The sequence below is a fragment of the Tasmannia lanceolata genome, unplaced genomic scaffold, assembly GCF_043159265.1.
Source record: "Tasmannia lanceolata isolate RefF3 unplaced genomic scaffold, GAP_Taslan_0.1 ptg000018l, whole genome shotgun sequence".
Taxonomy (NCBI): Eukaryota; Viridiplantae; Streptophyta; class Magnoliopsida; order Canellales; family Winteraceae; genus Tasmannia; species Tasmannia lanceolata.
In genome coordinates, this window is record NW_027518695.1 from 35,703,957 (window position 1) to 35,719,133 (window position 15,177).

The 15,177-nt window shown below is 39.9% G+C and overlaps 3 protein-coding genes across 3 annotated transcripts; all 3 read left to right on the forward strand.

Moving 5' to 3' along the window:
• Nucleotides 1-3,592: 3,592 nt before the first annotated feature.
• On the forward strand, nucleotides 3,593-5,461 carry LOC143850318 (uncharacterized). Its single transcript, XM_077359576.1, has 2 exons — nucleotides 3,593-4,831; nucleotides 4,997-5,461. The coding sequence occupies exons 1-2, from the start codon at nucleotides 3,593-3,595 to the stop codon at nucleotides 5,459-5,461; spliced, it is 1,704 nt and encodes a 567-aa protein (XP_077215691.1).
• A 978-nt stretch (nucleotides 5,462-6,439) lies between these two features.
• LOC143850319 (uncharacterized) lies at nucleotides 6,440-12,503 on the forward strand. Its single transcript, XM_077359577.1, has 3 exons — nucleotides 6,440-6,567; nucleotides 10,703-12,439; nucleotides 12,499-12,503. The coding sequence occupies exons 2-3, from the start codon at nucleotides 10,873-10,875 to the stop codon at nucleotides 12,501-12,503; spliced, it is 1,572 nt and encodes a 523-aa protein (XP_077215692.1). The 5' UTR covers nucleotides 6,440-6,567; nucleotides 10,703-10,872.
• Nucleotides 12,444-14,281, forward strand: LOC143852034 (uncharacterized). Its single transcript, XM_077361544.1, has 2 exons — nucleotides 12,444-13,950; nucleotides 14,063-14,281. The coding sequence occupies exons 1-2, from the start codon at nucleotides 12,508-12,510 to the stop codon at nucleotides 14,069-14,071; spliced, it is 1,452 nt and encodes a 483-aa protein (XP_077217659.1). The 5' UTR covers nucleotides 12,444-12,507; the 3' UTR covers nucleotides 14,072-14,281.
• The last annotated feature ends 896 nt before the right edge of the window (nucleotides 14,282-15,177 follow it).

A 15,177-nucleotide genomic window follows, 5' to 3' on the forward strand; every position in this document is an offset into this window, starting at 1 on the left:
CTCAGTGCTTTTATTTTATAATTTTATCATGCCAATGTTTTGTACAGGTCAATGTCATTTTTATTATGCCGATGTTTGGTTCCCATTCCTGCCAGTGCTTAGATTAATCTGTTACACCATTCACCTTTTTTCTTTGATGTTCTTTCTGTATACTTCATTCACTTACATTTTGTATGCTCTTATCCATTCATAAATTTATATATCCATTATGACATCGAATTTCACGTCTTAGATATGTGTTGCATGACTGCGTGTAATAGGAAATTTTATTTTATGTGAAAATATCTCATTATACGCTATCATAGTTTGGGGTGAAATTGTGTTTTCTATGTACAATTAAAACATTGTTGGCTAAATGCTTATTCTACGAAACCTGGTACCAACTTTTTATTAAGGCTTTTTAGGCTGAATATAATTTTTTTATGCACACCAGGTGTTTGATGGAATGCTTCAATGAGATATTACTGATCTTGGCGACATGAACATCGATGGTCCGTGCAACTATTACCCTGATCTATATGATTTTTTCTCTAGATGTAAGCCTCTTTTTTTTCTTCATTCCGTTTTGGGTTCTTTCAAATATCAATTCCTTTTCTGTGCTCTGCTTTTAGTTTCTTTACCTTTGAATTTCTTTTATGGGGTTTTCATTATTTTGGGTCATTACTTTATGGTATGATTCTTGCTTTTTTTTTTTTGTAAATGTTAGCTAACTTCGTTGGTGTTTTTTGCTTTTAAAGGAGATTAATCAATCGGTTTAGAAAAGAAGCCAGATTATTTTTTCTTTGAACAACATGGACTATATCATCTCCACCTTCCATGAATCATAGATGTATAAACATATGGATTATATCATGTCTAATCTTCTAGAAATGTGTTGCATTTTGGGTTTTTATCTGATTCACTTGCTTTGGTTTGATCACTATGAAAATGCCCATTAACACATCACATGATCGTATGAGTTTTCCAATCATTTAGGGTGAAATGAGGCACCCACCAATTTACTATATGACATTTTAAGATGCCCAAACAATAGAACCAACCTAATTTATTCATCTCCCTGTGCATCGCACGGGTCTGCAACTAGTCTACTATAATAAGCTGGGAGGAAAAGCCCAGGCTTTTTTTATTTTTCTGAAAATTTTGTGCTGCTGCCACGTGTCCCCCTCTATACATGCAGCTTCTGTGTATAGCTCCTTTTAAAGAGAAAGATATACACTGTATTTCTGTGTATAGAAAGGAATACCCTAGAACAGAGCTCTTTCTCACCGTCACATTTCCCCTGTCTCTCTGGCCTTGCTCCCTGTCTCTCTAGCCTTGCTCCCCACGCCATCTTTCTCTCTCTCGCTCTCTCTTCTTCTTTCTCAACAGAGCTCTTCTTCACCGTCACATTTCCCCTGTCTCTCTGGCCTTGCTCCCCACGCTTTCTCTCTCTCTCTCTCTCTCTCTCTCCTAATGTCTTCTTCTTCTTCTTTCTCATGTCCCCTAAAATTCCAACACCATCCTCTTCTCATGTCCCCTAGATCTCTATTTTCCTTTTTGTGGAGCTTCAACTGGATCGGGATTTTTCCGGAAGGTACTACTTACTTTTTTTCTTGATTTTTTTCTTTATTCCTTAGGGGTTTCATGTTAATTTTTGTTGAATTTTTCTACTAGGGGTTTCGTGTTAATTTTTGTTGAATTTTTTCTACTATAGGTTGGGAGGCTTTGCTTTTCTGATTTTCGTGAAAATTCTGTAGAATTTACACCTCAGCTGAAACAGATAAATGCCTCATATGCCCTCAAATTCACACTTTTTTGAGTTTTAAATACCTCATGTGCCCTCAAATCTGTGATATTTTATTGAGATATTTTACTGTCAGATAAATATCTCTCTAACCCGGGAAAAAAAATCTCTCTCTCGCTCACTCTCTGTCTGGCTAGAGTAAGCTTTTATTTATCCCATTTTCTTTCCTGCTGTTCTTCATAGGTATTTGTTCTATTAAAACGCATTTTTTTTAGGTATTTTTAGGGTTTGTTGGTCTTCCACTTGCCTTTTTTTGGCCAATTCTGTTTCTATCTCTTCTCTTCTTTTTTTCTTCTTTCTAGCCATTTTTTTTGTTCCTTTATCCCTCTCTTTCTCTTTTGTTCTTGATAGCCACTTTTAGGGTTGTCTCCTTTTAAAGGAGACTTCTTTCTCTTTTGTTCTTGTTTTTTAATATATCTGTATTTATCCATATGGGAGTTCTGTAATTCTTTGGCATTTCTCTGTTCATTTTCTAGCGATGCTTATATGGGTTTTTATTCTGCAGGTGCGAAATATAGGTCATTTCGTATCCACAGGAGGGGAAAAGAGGTAATGATTATGCTCTTCATTTTTCATTTGTTGATACTTCTTTCACACTGAAACTGCTGATTGTGCATCGAGTTTTGATTTCGCGTTGAATGTGGTTGGGTTTGGCCATTGACGTTTTATGATTCAGTTTTATTTTTCCTTTTCTCATTTTATCTTTCTTTGCTAGGAATGCTTTGCGCTGTGACTTTTATCAATGTTATTACAAGGGAAACAATCATAGTTTGTCTTTAGATATAGTTTACCAGAACATTTGATTTGTTTTTTCTATGGTTGATCTTTTGCATTGTGTTTCCGATTTTCTTTTACTAACCACCACCCCTTTATAGTGGTTTTATACTACAGATGTTAGACAATTTTTTTGGCCACCACTATGGGAACAACTTACATACTACCTCAATAGTGTCTCACGTCAATAGTGTCTCACCTTTCAAAGCATATCATGGATATTGATTTCATACTTTTTTCGAAACAGATTGTTATATTGAGGCGTATTGTTACTGCTTCATAATCCCCTTCACAATGGACACACACGGTCGTACACGTGAGTATATTTAGACTCCATAGGTGTAATGTATATTATCTTTACTTACTTTACTTATTTTTACATGAAAATTTAAGTATCTACTGTTATAGATATTGCACGAAAAAAGTACGTTACGAAAATGGCTCGCCAACGTAGAATTAGATATTTGGGTCTGAAGAGACTCAATATCGCATCAACATCTGAAGCTATCAGTACCCGCGTGTCGACTGATTTGGCCTCCTCCATTGATATTAATATTCGACCGTTTCCGCAACATATTATTCCACCAATCAGGCTATGATCTTATCCCGACGGTTAGGCTGTGCCTCATTATGGGATTCATTCTCACTTATACTTACAAATTAAATATGTTTCGTAAACTGTTTCAATATATAATTTACAGATATTCCTGCACAACGTACACATGATATCGATCACTTCATGGGGTTCAATTTTTTTCCCTCGAATGACATTCATATTGAGTCGTCCGAAAGGGATTCGTTGCCACAAGAAACTTTACGAATCTACATACGACAAAATTTTCATCAAGGTTAGCATTTGGCCAAGTCTGATGTTCATTAATTAAGGGTTAAATATGTTGCATATATGTCTTAATTGCACTTTCCCCAGGCTCTACATCGCATACTGCACAGAGGGAATTTTGAGAATATAATGGATTTACAGAAACTTGGGATTTCGGCCCTCCAAATACGGGATGCCAATTCTGTGGAGCATTAATGTGGAATCAAGAAAGATCTTCTAAGCCCGGCCATGTCCCAAGATTTTTCATGTGTTGTCAAGATGGCAAAATTCAGTTGCCGTTGCTTGTTGAGGCACCAAATTACTTGGAAGACTTGCATAGAGGAATATATGATAACAATCGTACGTGCTTTAGGGAGCTTATCCGTGCTTATAATTCGATGTATAGCTTCACTTCCATAGGCGGTATGATTGATCACAGTATTGTTGATGGTCGTAGTCCGTACTCTTTTAGGATTTCAGGTTCTAACTACCACAAGATTGGGTCATTGTTACCAAATCCTAATTGCAAACCAATGTTTGCACAGCTATATGTGTGCGTGACAGGTGATGAAGCCACAAATAGGATACATGCTGTTCACATTAATAATGGTCGGTTTTCCATTAACGAGGATGTTGTTGCTGGTTTAAGACAAATGCTTGACACTACCAATCCATATGTACAAACTTTTAGATATGCGAGGGATTTCTTGGCTAATGGTGCCGCTGTTGACCTGCGTATTCGAATCATAGAACAGAGATCACGAGATGCTAGGCAATATAATCTACCTACTGCGTCAGAGGTCGCTGCACTAATGGTTGGTGATGGGTCTGAGATTGTCGAGCGTCATGACAGTATTCTTTGCACCAATGATGGATTTCTCCAAAGGATAAACGAGTGCCACCCCGCTTATATGCCTCTACAGTATCCTCTCTTATTTCCATATGGAGAGGATGGTTGGAGAATCAATATGCCTATTAGATCAAATCCTAATTCTACCAGCCGTAAACGGGAGTTTGTTAGTATGCGAGAGTTTTATGCTTACCGGATTCAGTACCGACCTTTGGAAGGTAAGACACTTATGAGATCCGGCCGTTTATTCCAACAATTTGTGGTTGATGCTTATGCGGCAATTGAAGAACAAAGATTGCATTGGGTACGGACCAATCAGAAACAACTCCGTGCTGATGTCTATGAAGGTTTGCAGGATGCTGTAAAAAGTGGTGATCATAATGCTGCAAGCATTGGCCAAAGGCTGATTTTACCTTCATCCTTCACTGGAGGTCCAAGATACATGGCCCAAGCTTTCCAGGATGCAATGGCAATATGTCAATGGTATGGTCCTCCAGATTTGTTTATAACATTTACATGCAATGCAAAATGGGAAGAAATAAATTCAACACTACAGCTAATTCCCGATCAGAGAGTTGAAGATAGACCTGACATTGTCGCGAGAGTATTCAATATAAAGAAAAAATAACTTATAAATGACCTTCGCAACCAAAAGATATTTGGAACCATTGTTGCAGGTGCTTCTTATCCTCATGCTCTTAAGCTTCTTCGAGTATCTATATTAAACTACCACATATATATTTACCGTTATAATTTATATTCATTGTAGTCTTCTTGGTCACCAATTCGTGTCTTTCGACTTTTCCTACGTACAGACATACATGTTGTGGAATTTCAGAAGAGGGGATTGCCACATGCGCATATTTTGTTAACACTTGCAAATCAAGATAAGCTTCTCACCCCAGCTGACATTGATAATTTCATTTCTGCTGAACTTCCTAATAAAGATACTGATCCTCAGGCTTTCCAAATAGTCTCAAAGACAATGATACATGGTCCTTGCGGAGAGGCCAATCCTTACTCGCCATGCTTCGTTGGTGGTGAATGCTCTAAGAAATATCCTAAGAATTTTAATACTGAGACAGTGATTGACATTAATGGATTTGCTAACTATCGTCGAAGGAATGATGGTCGAAATGCTACAGTTCGAAGACAGGAAATAGATAACCTATGGGTTGTCCCATACAATCGAGCCCTTTTGCTTAAGTACAATTCTGTAGACACCCCATTTTGACCGGACCCAAGTTCGCTATGCTTGGACGTGTAGACACCCCATTTTGCTCTGCCTTAAGAAATTAGGGTTTTTCCATCGGTTTTCCAATGTCTTTCCTTTCCGCGTCCGTTTGTTACATTTCTAAATATTTTTGGTCGTTTCCGCCATGTTTCGTATTTTTCTGTTGAATATTGAGAAGGGTTATTCATGAGAATCCGAGCAAAAGAGAATGTGGGACCCACTGGTGTGGGACCCGTTTGTGTGGGACCCGCTAGTGTGGGACCCGTTTGTGTGGGACCCGCTGATATGGGACCCGCTGGTGTGGGACCCGTTTGTGTGGGACCCGCTTGTGTGGGACCCGCTGATGTGGGACCCGCTTGTGCGGAACCCACAAAGTGGGACTCACCATTAGCATGACTTAACTTTCTCTACCATTTCCACCAACTTCATTTTTCCCTTTAAAATAACACCATTATCTCCATTACCATTATATATTCCATTATTCCCACCACCATTCCCACCATTACCATTATATATTCCATTATTCCCACCACCATTCCCACCATTACCATTATATATTCCATTATCCCCACCACCATTCCCACCATTACCATTATACATTCCATTATCCCCACCACCATTCCCACCATTACCATTATATATTCCATTATCCCCACCACCATTCTCACCATTACCATTATATATTCCATTATTCCCACCACCATTCCCACCATTACCATTATATATTCCATTATCCCCACCACCATTCCCACCATTACCATTATATATTCCATTATTCCCACCACCATTCCCACCATTACCATTATATATTCCATTATTCTCCACCACACCCACCATTCTCATTATTTATTTCCACCTCTCCACTAAGTTTTTCACTATATAAAGAGAGGTGATGAGAGAAAAAAAGGAGGGGAGAAGGAAGAGGGAAAAAAAAAAGAAGAAAAAAAAAAAAGAGGAGAACAAAAAAAAAAGAAGAGAGGGAGAGAAAATAAGAGAGAAAGAGAGAGAGGAAAATATAAAAACAAAGAAGGAAGCGGAGCGGATCGCACGTCGGCCGGATTTTTGGATTTCTTTGGCTCTTGGATTCGGCGAGGAACTCATCACAGGTAGGTACACTGTTTTCGGAATTTTTTAGAATTATTTGGTATATTTTCGGATTTTTGCATGATTTTTAACAAAGAAAACTAAAAGATATACTAAACAGATTCCACAAATAATGAAATTTCGTGGGAAAATAATATGATAATGATACATTCTACCATGAATTTGTGAGAATTTTTGGATTTTGTTTGGTATATTATTTTATGCATTATTTGAAAATTATCAGATTTTGGGAGAATTGTTACTGATGTCAAATCACAGATACAATTCTCCAAATTTTTACAGTAGTCTTAAATTCTATACTTCTTGCTTCTGTAAAATTTTCAAGTGATTTTGATCTTGTTTCATATGAGCTGTAGTGTTAATTCATAATCTGGTTTGAAATTTAAAAAATCCGAAACTGATAGTAAATAGTTTTCTAAATTCATGGAAATCTTACAGCATGCTATTTTCACTTATATCTTACTAATGTAGAAATTTCATGGAATTTAGATTTCTATTTCTAGTAGTTTCTGTGTTATTTTTGCAATCTGGTCTTATTGTTGTTAAATCAAAATTAAATATGAGCTTAATGTACAAATCCACAAAATTCATCCCGTAAGCTGCATGGATACCCATCTTACTGCTGTAGAAATTTTGATTCATTTCGAATTCGTTTGCTACAGTTTCACTTGTAAAAACACTCATATGTTTAAAATTGATAAAATCCATTGAAAATCCGAAATTAATTGAAAATCATCTGAAAATTTCTAAAGAACCTTAAATCTCTGTCACATGTTAACTCATTAATCCATTGAAACAGAAATCTTAGGGTCTTTAGATTTCCCTCGAAAAATGGCCAGTGCATCCATAATCGTATCCCAATTGCAACCAATCTTTGACAATTTAGATATTTAAGCTATAACATGTTATTGGCTCCGAGGTTACTGTCCACGGAAATCCTGAGATCTGCCAGGCAATAAGATGCTATAACCTAAGTATTAAATTGCGCAAGGAAAGAGCGCACGATTCCCTCCCTTGGATGCCATTCTGGGCCGAAATTGGTGTACCCATAGGAGGCATGCTTTGCCTCATATAAGAGTCTTTGACTCATTTGTTTGTGTGATGTTGTTGTCAGTGAGTCTTTGACTTGTGTTTCCATCTCTTTTAGGGAGTCTTTGACTCGTCTATCCTTTAGTTGTTATCAGTGGAGTCTTTGACTCGTTTTTCCACCGCTATTAGAGAGTCATTGACTCATTTGCTCATTTGTACCCTTCTTTAATATTTTTAGTTAGGAGTTTCTCCTTTAGAGTTGTTGATTACTTCGTTTTAATTAGAGGCTAACTCAGTCTTATTAGAGCTTTGCTTGCTTGGGATCTTGGATCGTTTTCTCTCTTCTTGGGACGCTATCTTTCTTGTTATGGTTCGTCTCTTTGAGACGTTAGTTGTTTGTTCGGGGTTTCCCCTTTTGGATTTAGGGCTTTGCCCTAGTTTGTGGTTGTTCTTGCGTGTTCCCTTTAAGATTGAAAACATCTAAAGGTCCTGAGCATTGAAAAAGCTTTAAAATCCAAAAACATTAGAAATTTAAAACTCAAAAACATTTGAAAACTTTAAAAATATCAAAAACATTTGAAAATATAAAAAAACCTTAAAAAATCTGAAGTGTGAGTGTTTCTTTTAGAAGCGTAGTTTGAGAGTTCGTTTTCGAACTACGTTGGCTTGATCCTCTTCCGAGGTACGTAGTGCAGCTTGGGATTTACATCCCAAGTCCAGCCAAACTTTTTTTGTAAATAAACGTTTTAAACCTTCTTCAAAAACCTTTAAAATATTGTTTTCAAAAGACCTTCCTCTAGAGTTAGGAGTTTCTCCTCGATAGAGAATTTTAGAGTTAGGGTTTTTCTTTTGATAGGTTGTTTGATTGATTGTTTGCTGTGTGCTTGTTTTAGAGTTAGAGGTCTGTCCTAGAGTTATAGGAGCGCCTCCGTCCGGTCAGTTGGCGATCCACATCGCCGAGTGATGATTAGAGTAGGATACGCTAGTCCACCCTTGGTTTTCCTTAGGAAATACAGCCTAGTCACACATAGGTTGTAAGAACCACCTGCATCAGCGTAGGGCTAATCTGCATTTAGTTAGGGCATATAGGGTGTCCTAAAATTCACAATTCACTGGAATTTAAATAATCGTACAATAAACTTTAATAATTGGTCCGGTCTTTTAGATCGAGTTTAGGATAGAGGGCTAGGTGTCTTAGGCATCATAACTTAGAATAGGCGCGAAGAACTACGTTGCCTTGATTCTCGTGGAGGCGGGGATACGTAGGCTTCTTTGGATGAATACCAGACCATCTGAGGACTCGGGCTAATCACTTTTAAAACTGTTGAAACAATCAAATCACTTAGGATTTTCCATGAAATTAGAATTTTAGGAGAACTTTCACTTAGATTGAATCCAAACCAATTAAGAAATCAAGATACACATTTAGGATTCACATTGAAATTAGATCATAGGATGCATGTCACATAGATAGCACATTAACAAGAGAGTTGAATGAGCCATTAAAAATGAATTTAAAAGAGTTAACTTTTGGAATTGAAGACCGATTATCGGGCAGGAATGGTGCATGTGGTTGATAAATCCCCATACCTTCCATTCTTGTAACCAGGTAGTGAGTCTAGATTTCTGGTTAATTATGGGTCCTAGATCCCACATCTAGGTGGCGACTCTGTCAGTCTCTTTTGTGTGGAATTCGGATTGCCTTAGTGATCCCAAGTTCACATAAAAGATGAATTAAAATTAATAATAAAAGGCACACGCCAATCGCGTGGGTACGAGAGACCAAGAGATAGTGCGTGGCGGCTCTCGCGCCACCACCCCTCTCGCGGGATCGGGTCCCACAGACTGGCGACTCTGCTGGGGACCACCTAACTTCATTACAATTCCAAAGGATAACTCATTTGAATCTATTTCAACTGGCTCATGAAAACTCTATCTCTTTTATGCTTGTTAGATTAGTTTGTATGCTTTATTTTCTCATCACATTTACTCAAACTTAATCTAACAAAACCTGAAGGCATCATAGATTGCGCGAACTTATTGCACACACTTACATCACTTTCATCTAAACCCCTGCATCTCACATGCACACACGTCCTATTTTAGGAACCCGGAGTGTTATCTAGCATGGTTGACTGGGATTTCATCACCTGGTGCCTCTGTGCTAGAGAAGCATTCCACCCTTAGCCTAGTACCTTTATGGTACGTAAACGGATCTCTTGTTCACGTACTGATACGCCGGACACTGGTACAGTATATCGAACATGGATTCGCGCTAAGGGAACTCTTGGCCTTACCCCTAGATTAACCCACACATGCATGTAGTATACGAACACATGTGCATCACGTGTGTGAGCCTAGTTTAGGATATCTTACCCAATTGTGTGTGTGAGCCTAGTTTAGGATATCCTACCCATTTGTGTCTAGATTAGGCCGTAGTCCATCTTTCAATGGCTACGATCGGTCCTAGGTACACAAACAAAGTCATGAGTCGAGATCCTCTCTCCACTCCGCTAGATTAGGGTTAGGGTTGATGCCTTCAGGTAACACTGATAAAATGTGCGAAAATTAAAAAACTTTTCCTTTGGGGTTAGGATGTAAATCCCATTCATTTCCAAAGATCTCATAGGATTAGTCATTCATGATCCATCTGTTGAAAGCAATCTTATGCTATCTCATCTCATCTTGATCTCATCTTGTTGTTGATATCCATCATTCAGATTTTAGATCTGGTCCTTGACCCGACTTTTGTCATTCTTATGGCCATGGTCTATTATCTGAGCCATTGATTTTTCATTGATCAATGTTTACCTATCATATATCTTTTACCTCTGGATCATATCGAAATCATTGATGAAAAAGTTTGATCTCACCTGTATTCTTTGAGTGCATGATCGTTGCTGAGATCGAAACTTATTTTGATTAGGGATGTTTATCGTTCCTGACTCTTTCATTCCCAAAAGAAGAACGGTTATACCCTTAAGGAATAGATTGAGGATTCTTTCCAAATTAACATACCCGTTGATGTATTTCAAGATTACTCTTTTCTCTATTTGTTCAGAATCTTTATCTCATGATTATTGATCTAGTATGTTAACTTCCAATCAGGATTCTGAAAGATAGCAACCATCGCTTCAAAAAAGGGCACCCAAGCTAAACCTACCTGGTCTAGACCTACCTCAATATCTAGACTTGTTCGTCACTTTGATCCCACTGTGTCACCAACAGCACCTTTACCATCTTCACCAGAGTTGTCAGGTTCTTTTGAAGTCAACCAAATGGCTAATGATCCAGTGGACCCCATGATAACTATACAGGAAATGTTGAGAAATATGTGTCGAGATATAGCAGGGTTGAAAGATGAGGTGACTCATCTAAAAGACCAGAGTACTCAAAAGGTCTCTACTTCTAAAGATCCCGCCATTCAGCCTCCTCCGGCCACATCTCCTAACCTCACCAGACCAGTCATCTCTCCCGTAGAGATCGATCTAAAAGATGAGCAATATGCTGGGGAATACTTTGTCCCTCCGGTTAACAAGGAGAATGAGTTGTTCGATAAGTATGAGAAGATGGCTCGTGACATTGAGAGCATGAAGGTTCAAGCGTCCAAGGGATTCGATATTTCTGAATTTCTGATGTCCCCTAATGCCATATTCCCGCCTAAGTTCAAGGCACCAGACTATGACAAATATGATGGAACTGGGTGTCCGAGAAACCACGTCAGATGGTTCATCACTCTTTCCCAGCAGCATGGCTTAAGTCGAGAGCAGATGGCTCATTTGTTTCCTATGTCTCTTATAGGGGTAGCCAAAAGATGGTTTTTGAGGTTGAAACCAGAAGAGATTAGGACATTAGAAGAAATCTCTAACCGATTCGTAGAACAATTCTCCATGGAGGAAGGGATCGAGGTCACTAAAAGAGATCTGAAGCTGTTGAAGCAGAATCCTCAGGAGACATTCACATCTTTCATTAGGCGCTGGAGGCGCAAGTCTGCCCAACTGAGCCATAGAATGTCAGAGGAAGACCAGATAAAGTTGGTCCTCAAGAGCTTGTCCCCGCAGTACTTTCACTTCATGGCGCCGCAGCACTATCAGAATTTCGATCATTTGATTAAGACCGGCACCCAGATCGAGGATGCTATTGCTAAGGGCCTCCGAGCCAAAACGCTATCTGATGTCCGAGAGGGGAAGAGGCCTATGATCCAACCGAAGGAAGTACAAGCAGTCAGTTATACCAGACCAGTGACCAAGCCTGTTGATGAAGTTGTTAGACCAATGGTGACGAAGCAGTTCAGGCAGTTTGACCCATTACCATTTCCACTGCCCATGATACTTAAGAAGTTGATCAGAGACAAGAAGATCAGACTTCCGGATGTCAAACCTGTACCTAATCCGCTGCCCGGAAACTGGAGAAGGGATCAATACTGTGAATATCACAGGGGCCCGGGACACATGACTGAGAACTGTTTGGCCTTGAAGCACGCGATTCAGAACATGATCGATAAAGATGAGCTTGCAGTTGAAAGGCCGAATATCACTCAGAATCCTCTCCCCAACCACCGTGCTGTTGCTCCTCCCACTACAAACGCTATCTTTGTAGATGAGCCCATCCTTGATCCCTCTGCTCTCATTTGCGCTATTACATCTGATAAAACATATGTTTTGAACTTTGACGATGAAGAGCTCAGAGAATTCAGAGAAAAAGAACCTTATGTGCTGTCGTTTGACGATGCTGAACTCGCTGAGTCATCTTCAGCCCAGTCATATGCGCTTCAGAATGTTGGTCTGGAAGAAGCAAAGGAAGCCACCTATGTTCTAAGGATGGAGGACTTTGAAGAGGATATCAGTAATGCACCTTATGTTTTCAGAACGGACGAAGACGAACTGCTATTGCTGGATGATCAGTGTAACGAGATGCGTCACATGACCCGAGGTGGGCGAGTGTTCAAACCACCAGAATTGAGTGTAGAAAACCCGGCAGGGGTTGCAAGAAACTCAGAAAATCAGAGGCAGAATAAAGTGAGCGCAGACGAAGAAGATGAGAGCCTGTTAAAGCAGCTGAAGAAGACTCAGGCTAATATCTCGGTATGGGGTTTACTAATGGCCTCATCGAAGCACAGAAAGCTAGTCCTTCAAGAGCTTAATGCAGCACAAGTTTCTGTTAATACCTCACCTGACGAGCTTGTCAGTCTCGTAGCCATGGCCAGAGCTGCGAAAACATTGTCATTCGCTGATGACGATTTACCTCCTGAGGGCCGAGACCATACTAAGCCTCTTAAAATCACAGTCTTCTGTAACAAGAAGAAGGTGCCAGAGGTGTTGGTTGACAACGGCTCTGCACTGAATGTTTGCCCATTAAGCACCGCAGCAACCCTGGGGTTCAGTCCTGAGAATTTTATTCCATCCGAGCAGGGTATTCTAGCATATGATGGCACTCGCCGAGATGTAATCGGGACTTTGGTCACTGAGATACAGATTGGCGGAGAAGACTTTGAGGTAGAATTTCAAGTCTTAGATATTAAGGCTTCATTCTTACTGTTGCTTGGCCGTCCTTGGATGCACAAGGTCGGGGTTGTTCCGTCTACTCTCCACCAAAAACTGAAGTTCATTCGCAGGAACAGAGTGATAACAGTAAAGGGGGATCCTGATCTCGAGATAGGGCAGATCACTCCGGACATAACTGGGGAAAGATCCAAAGATGTCAATTTGACGGGGTTTTCACTAGAGGTAACTACGATCACTTTCAAAGAGGCTTTGAATGAGGAAATTTGTTTCCTGACCAGTACAAATTCGAATGTCATCAGAATGATTCGCCGACAGGGCTATATGCCAGGCGCCGGGTTAGGCAAATATCATCAAGGTTTGACCGAGTTTCCTGTGTTCAAAACATTCAATGGTTTGTTCGGACTGGGTTACAAGCCTACAAAGAAGGAAATTGTAGAGATGAAGCAGTTGATGCTGAAATGGGCAGAAAACCGTCGTCGGGGCTTGGGGCTACCAATGGCACCCATTGATTTGAAAATGAACGGTCGATTCCGAAAAGAAGGCGCAGCCTTTCCTTTCTGTGGCTTTGCAGAGTTTTGGTTGGATGAGAGCACAGGTCAGATGCTTCCGGGGTTTGAGATTTTCTTCGATCTTGAGCTAGAAGATGAGCCAGTGGGTATGCAGATTGTAGAGACAGAGTCTGAGGCTGATTGGACAGAGCACATAGAGCCGAGTCTTCTGAATTCACTTTTCCAAGAAGGGTCACAGACTGTGGCCGTGATTGGCAGGAGCCCGCTGATACTTGACCCAACTCGTCTTATCACCCCGGCTGAGGAACCTCTGACTAACTGGACTTCTCAAGTCCTACCCCAGGTTATTTTCCAGTACAAACGAATCCCTTCAGAAGAGTCAGTCGTCCATAAATACGTGTCAGTCTCCGGGTTTGATTCAGAGTCTATATCTTCTAATGAGTCTTTTGATGCAGGTACCATAGAGGACCATTCACCTAAGATCGGCGACGTTTCTTCCTTTTCAAGCGAGATTGAGTTGGAGTCTGTTCATAATAAAGCATCTGTTGCTGTTTCCTTTTATAGTTCTGAGTCAGTTGACGCAGGTGTCAACATTTCCATCGAGTCTGTAAAAATGAGTCCAAAGTTCATTGTACCCCCCGATGAGGGTAATTCGTCTGTTGATGTATATGATTCAAATTTCAATGAAATGAAGGATTCTTCTTTTGAGTACATTCCTGTCTCTATTTCATCTGCTGAATCTGCTATAAAATCTGATAATCTTAATAATAACAATCAAGACTCCCCCTCTGATGAGGATGCCGACAAAACTCCCCCTGAAATCAGACATATGATCCAACAGGAGGAGAGTCGCCGAGCAAAACCACTTGATGAGGAAGTTGAAACTGTGAATATTGGTGATGAAACCTCAATTAAGGAAATAAAGATTGGCAAAACTTTATCCCCTGAAGAACGCAAGGAATTGATCACCCTGCTTAAAGAGTTCAAAGAAGTTTTTGCTTGGTCTTACGATGATATGCCAGGATTAAGTGAGGAAATCGTCCAGCACAGATTACCCTTAATCCTTGGTGCTAAGCCAAAGAAGCAAAAACTCCGAAAGCTCAAAACAGAATGGGAGTTGAAAGTCTATGAAGAAGTGAAGAAATTGTTAGAAGTAAAATTCATCCAGGTGGTGGAATATCCTGAATGGCTCGCTAACATAGTACCGGTGCCCAAAAAGGACGGGAAAGTCAGAATGTGTGTTGATTTTAGAGATTTAAACAAAGCAAGTCCTAAAGATGACTTTCCTCTTCCAAGCATTGATCTCCTGGTGGATAACACTGCTGGGCATGCTCTTTTATCCTTTATGGATGGATTCTCAGGGTACAATCAGATTAAAATGGCACCTGAAGACATGTTGAAGACAGCGTTCATCACTCAGTGGGGTACATATTGCTACAGAGTGATGCCGTTTGGCTTGAAAAATGCTGGTGCTACATATCAGAGAGCCGCCACGACTCTTCTTCATGATATGATTCACAAAGAGGTTGAAGTTTACGTTGATGACATGATCGTAAAGGGGAAGACTCGG

What these genes read in the sequence shown, in the direction of transcription:
- LOC143850318 (XM_077359576.1), top strand. Translation starts at nt 3,593, where the DNA reads ATGTGGAATCAAGAAAGATCTTCTAAGCCCGGCCATGTCCCAAGATTT. An exon ending in GACCTGACATTGTCGCGAGA is followed by an intron (nt 4,832 to 4,996) that starts GTATTCAATATA and finishes TATTCATTGTAG; the next exon opens with TCTTCTTGGTCACCAATTCG.
- LOC143850319 (XM_077359577.1), top strand. Translation starts at nt 10,873, where the DNA reads ATGGCTAATGATCCAGTGGACCCCATGATAACTATACAGGAAATGTTG.
- LOC143852034 (XM_077361544.1), top strand. Translation starts at nt 12,508, where the DNA reads ATGCGTCACATGACCCGAGGTGGGCGAGTGTTCAAACCACCAGAATTG.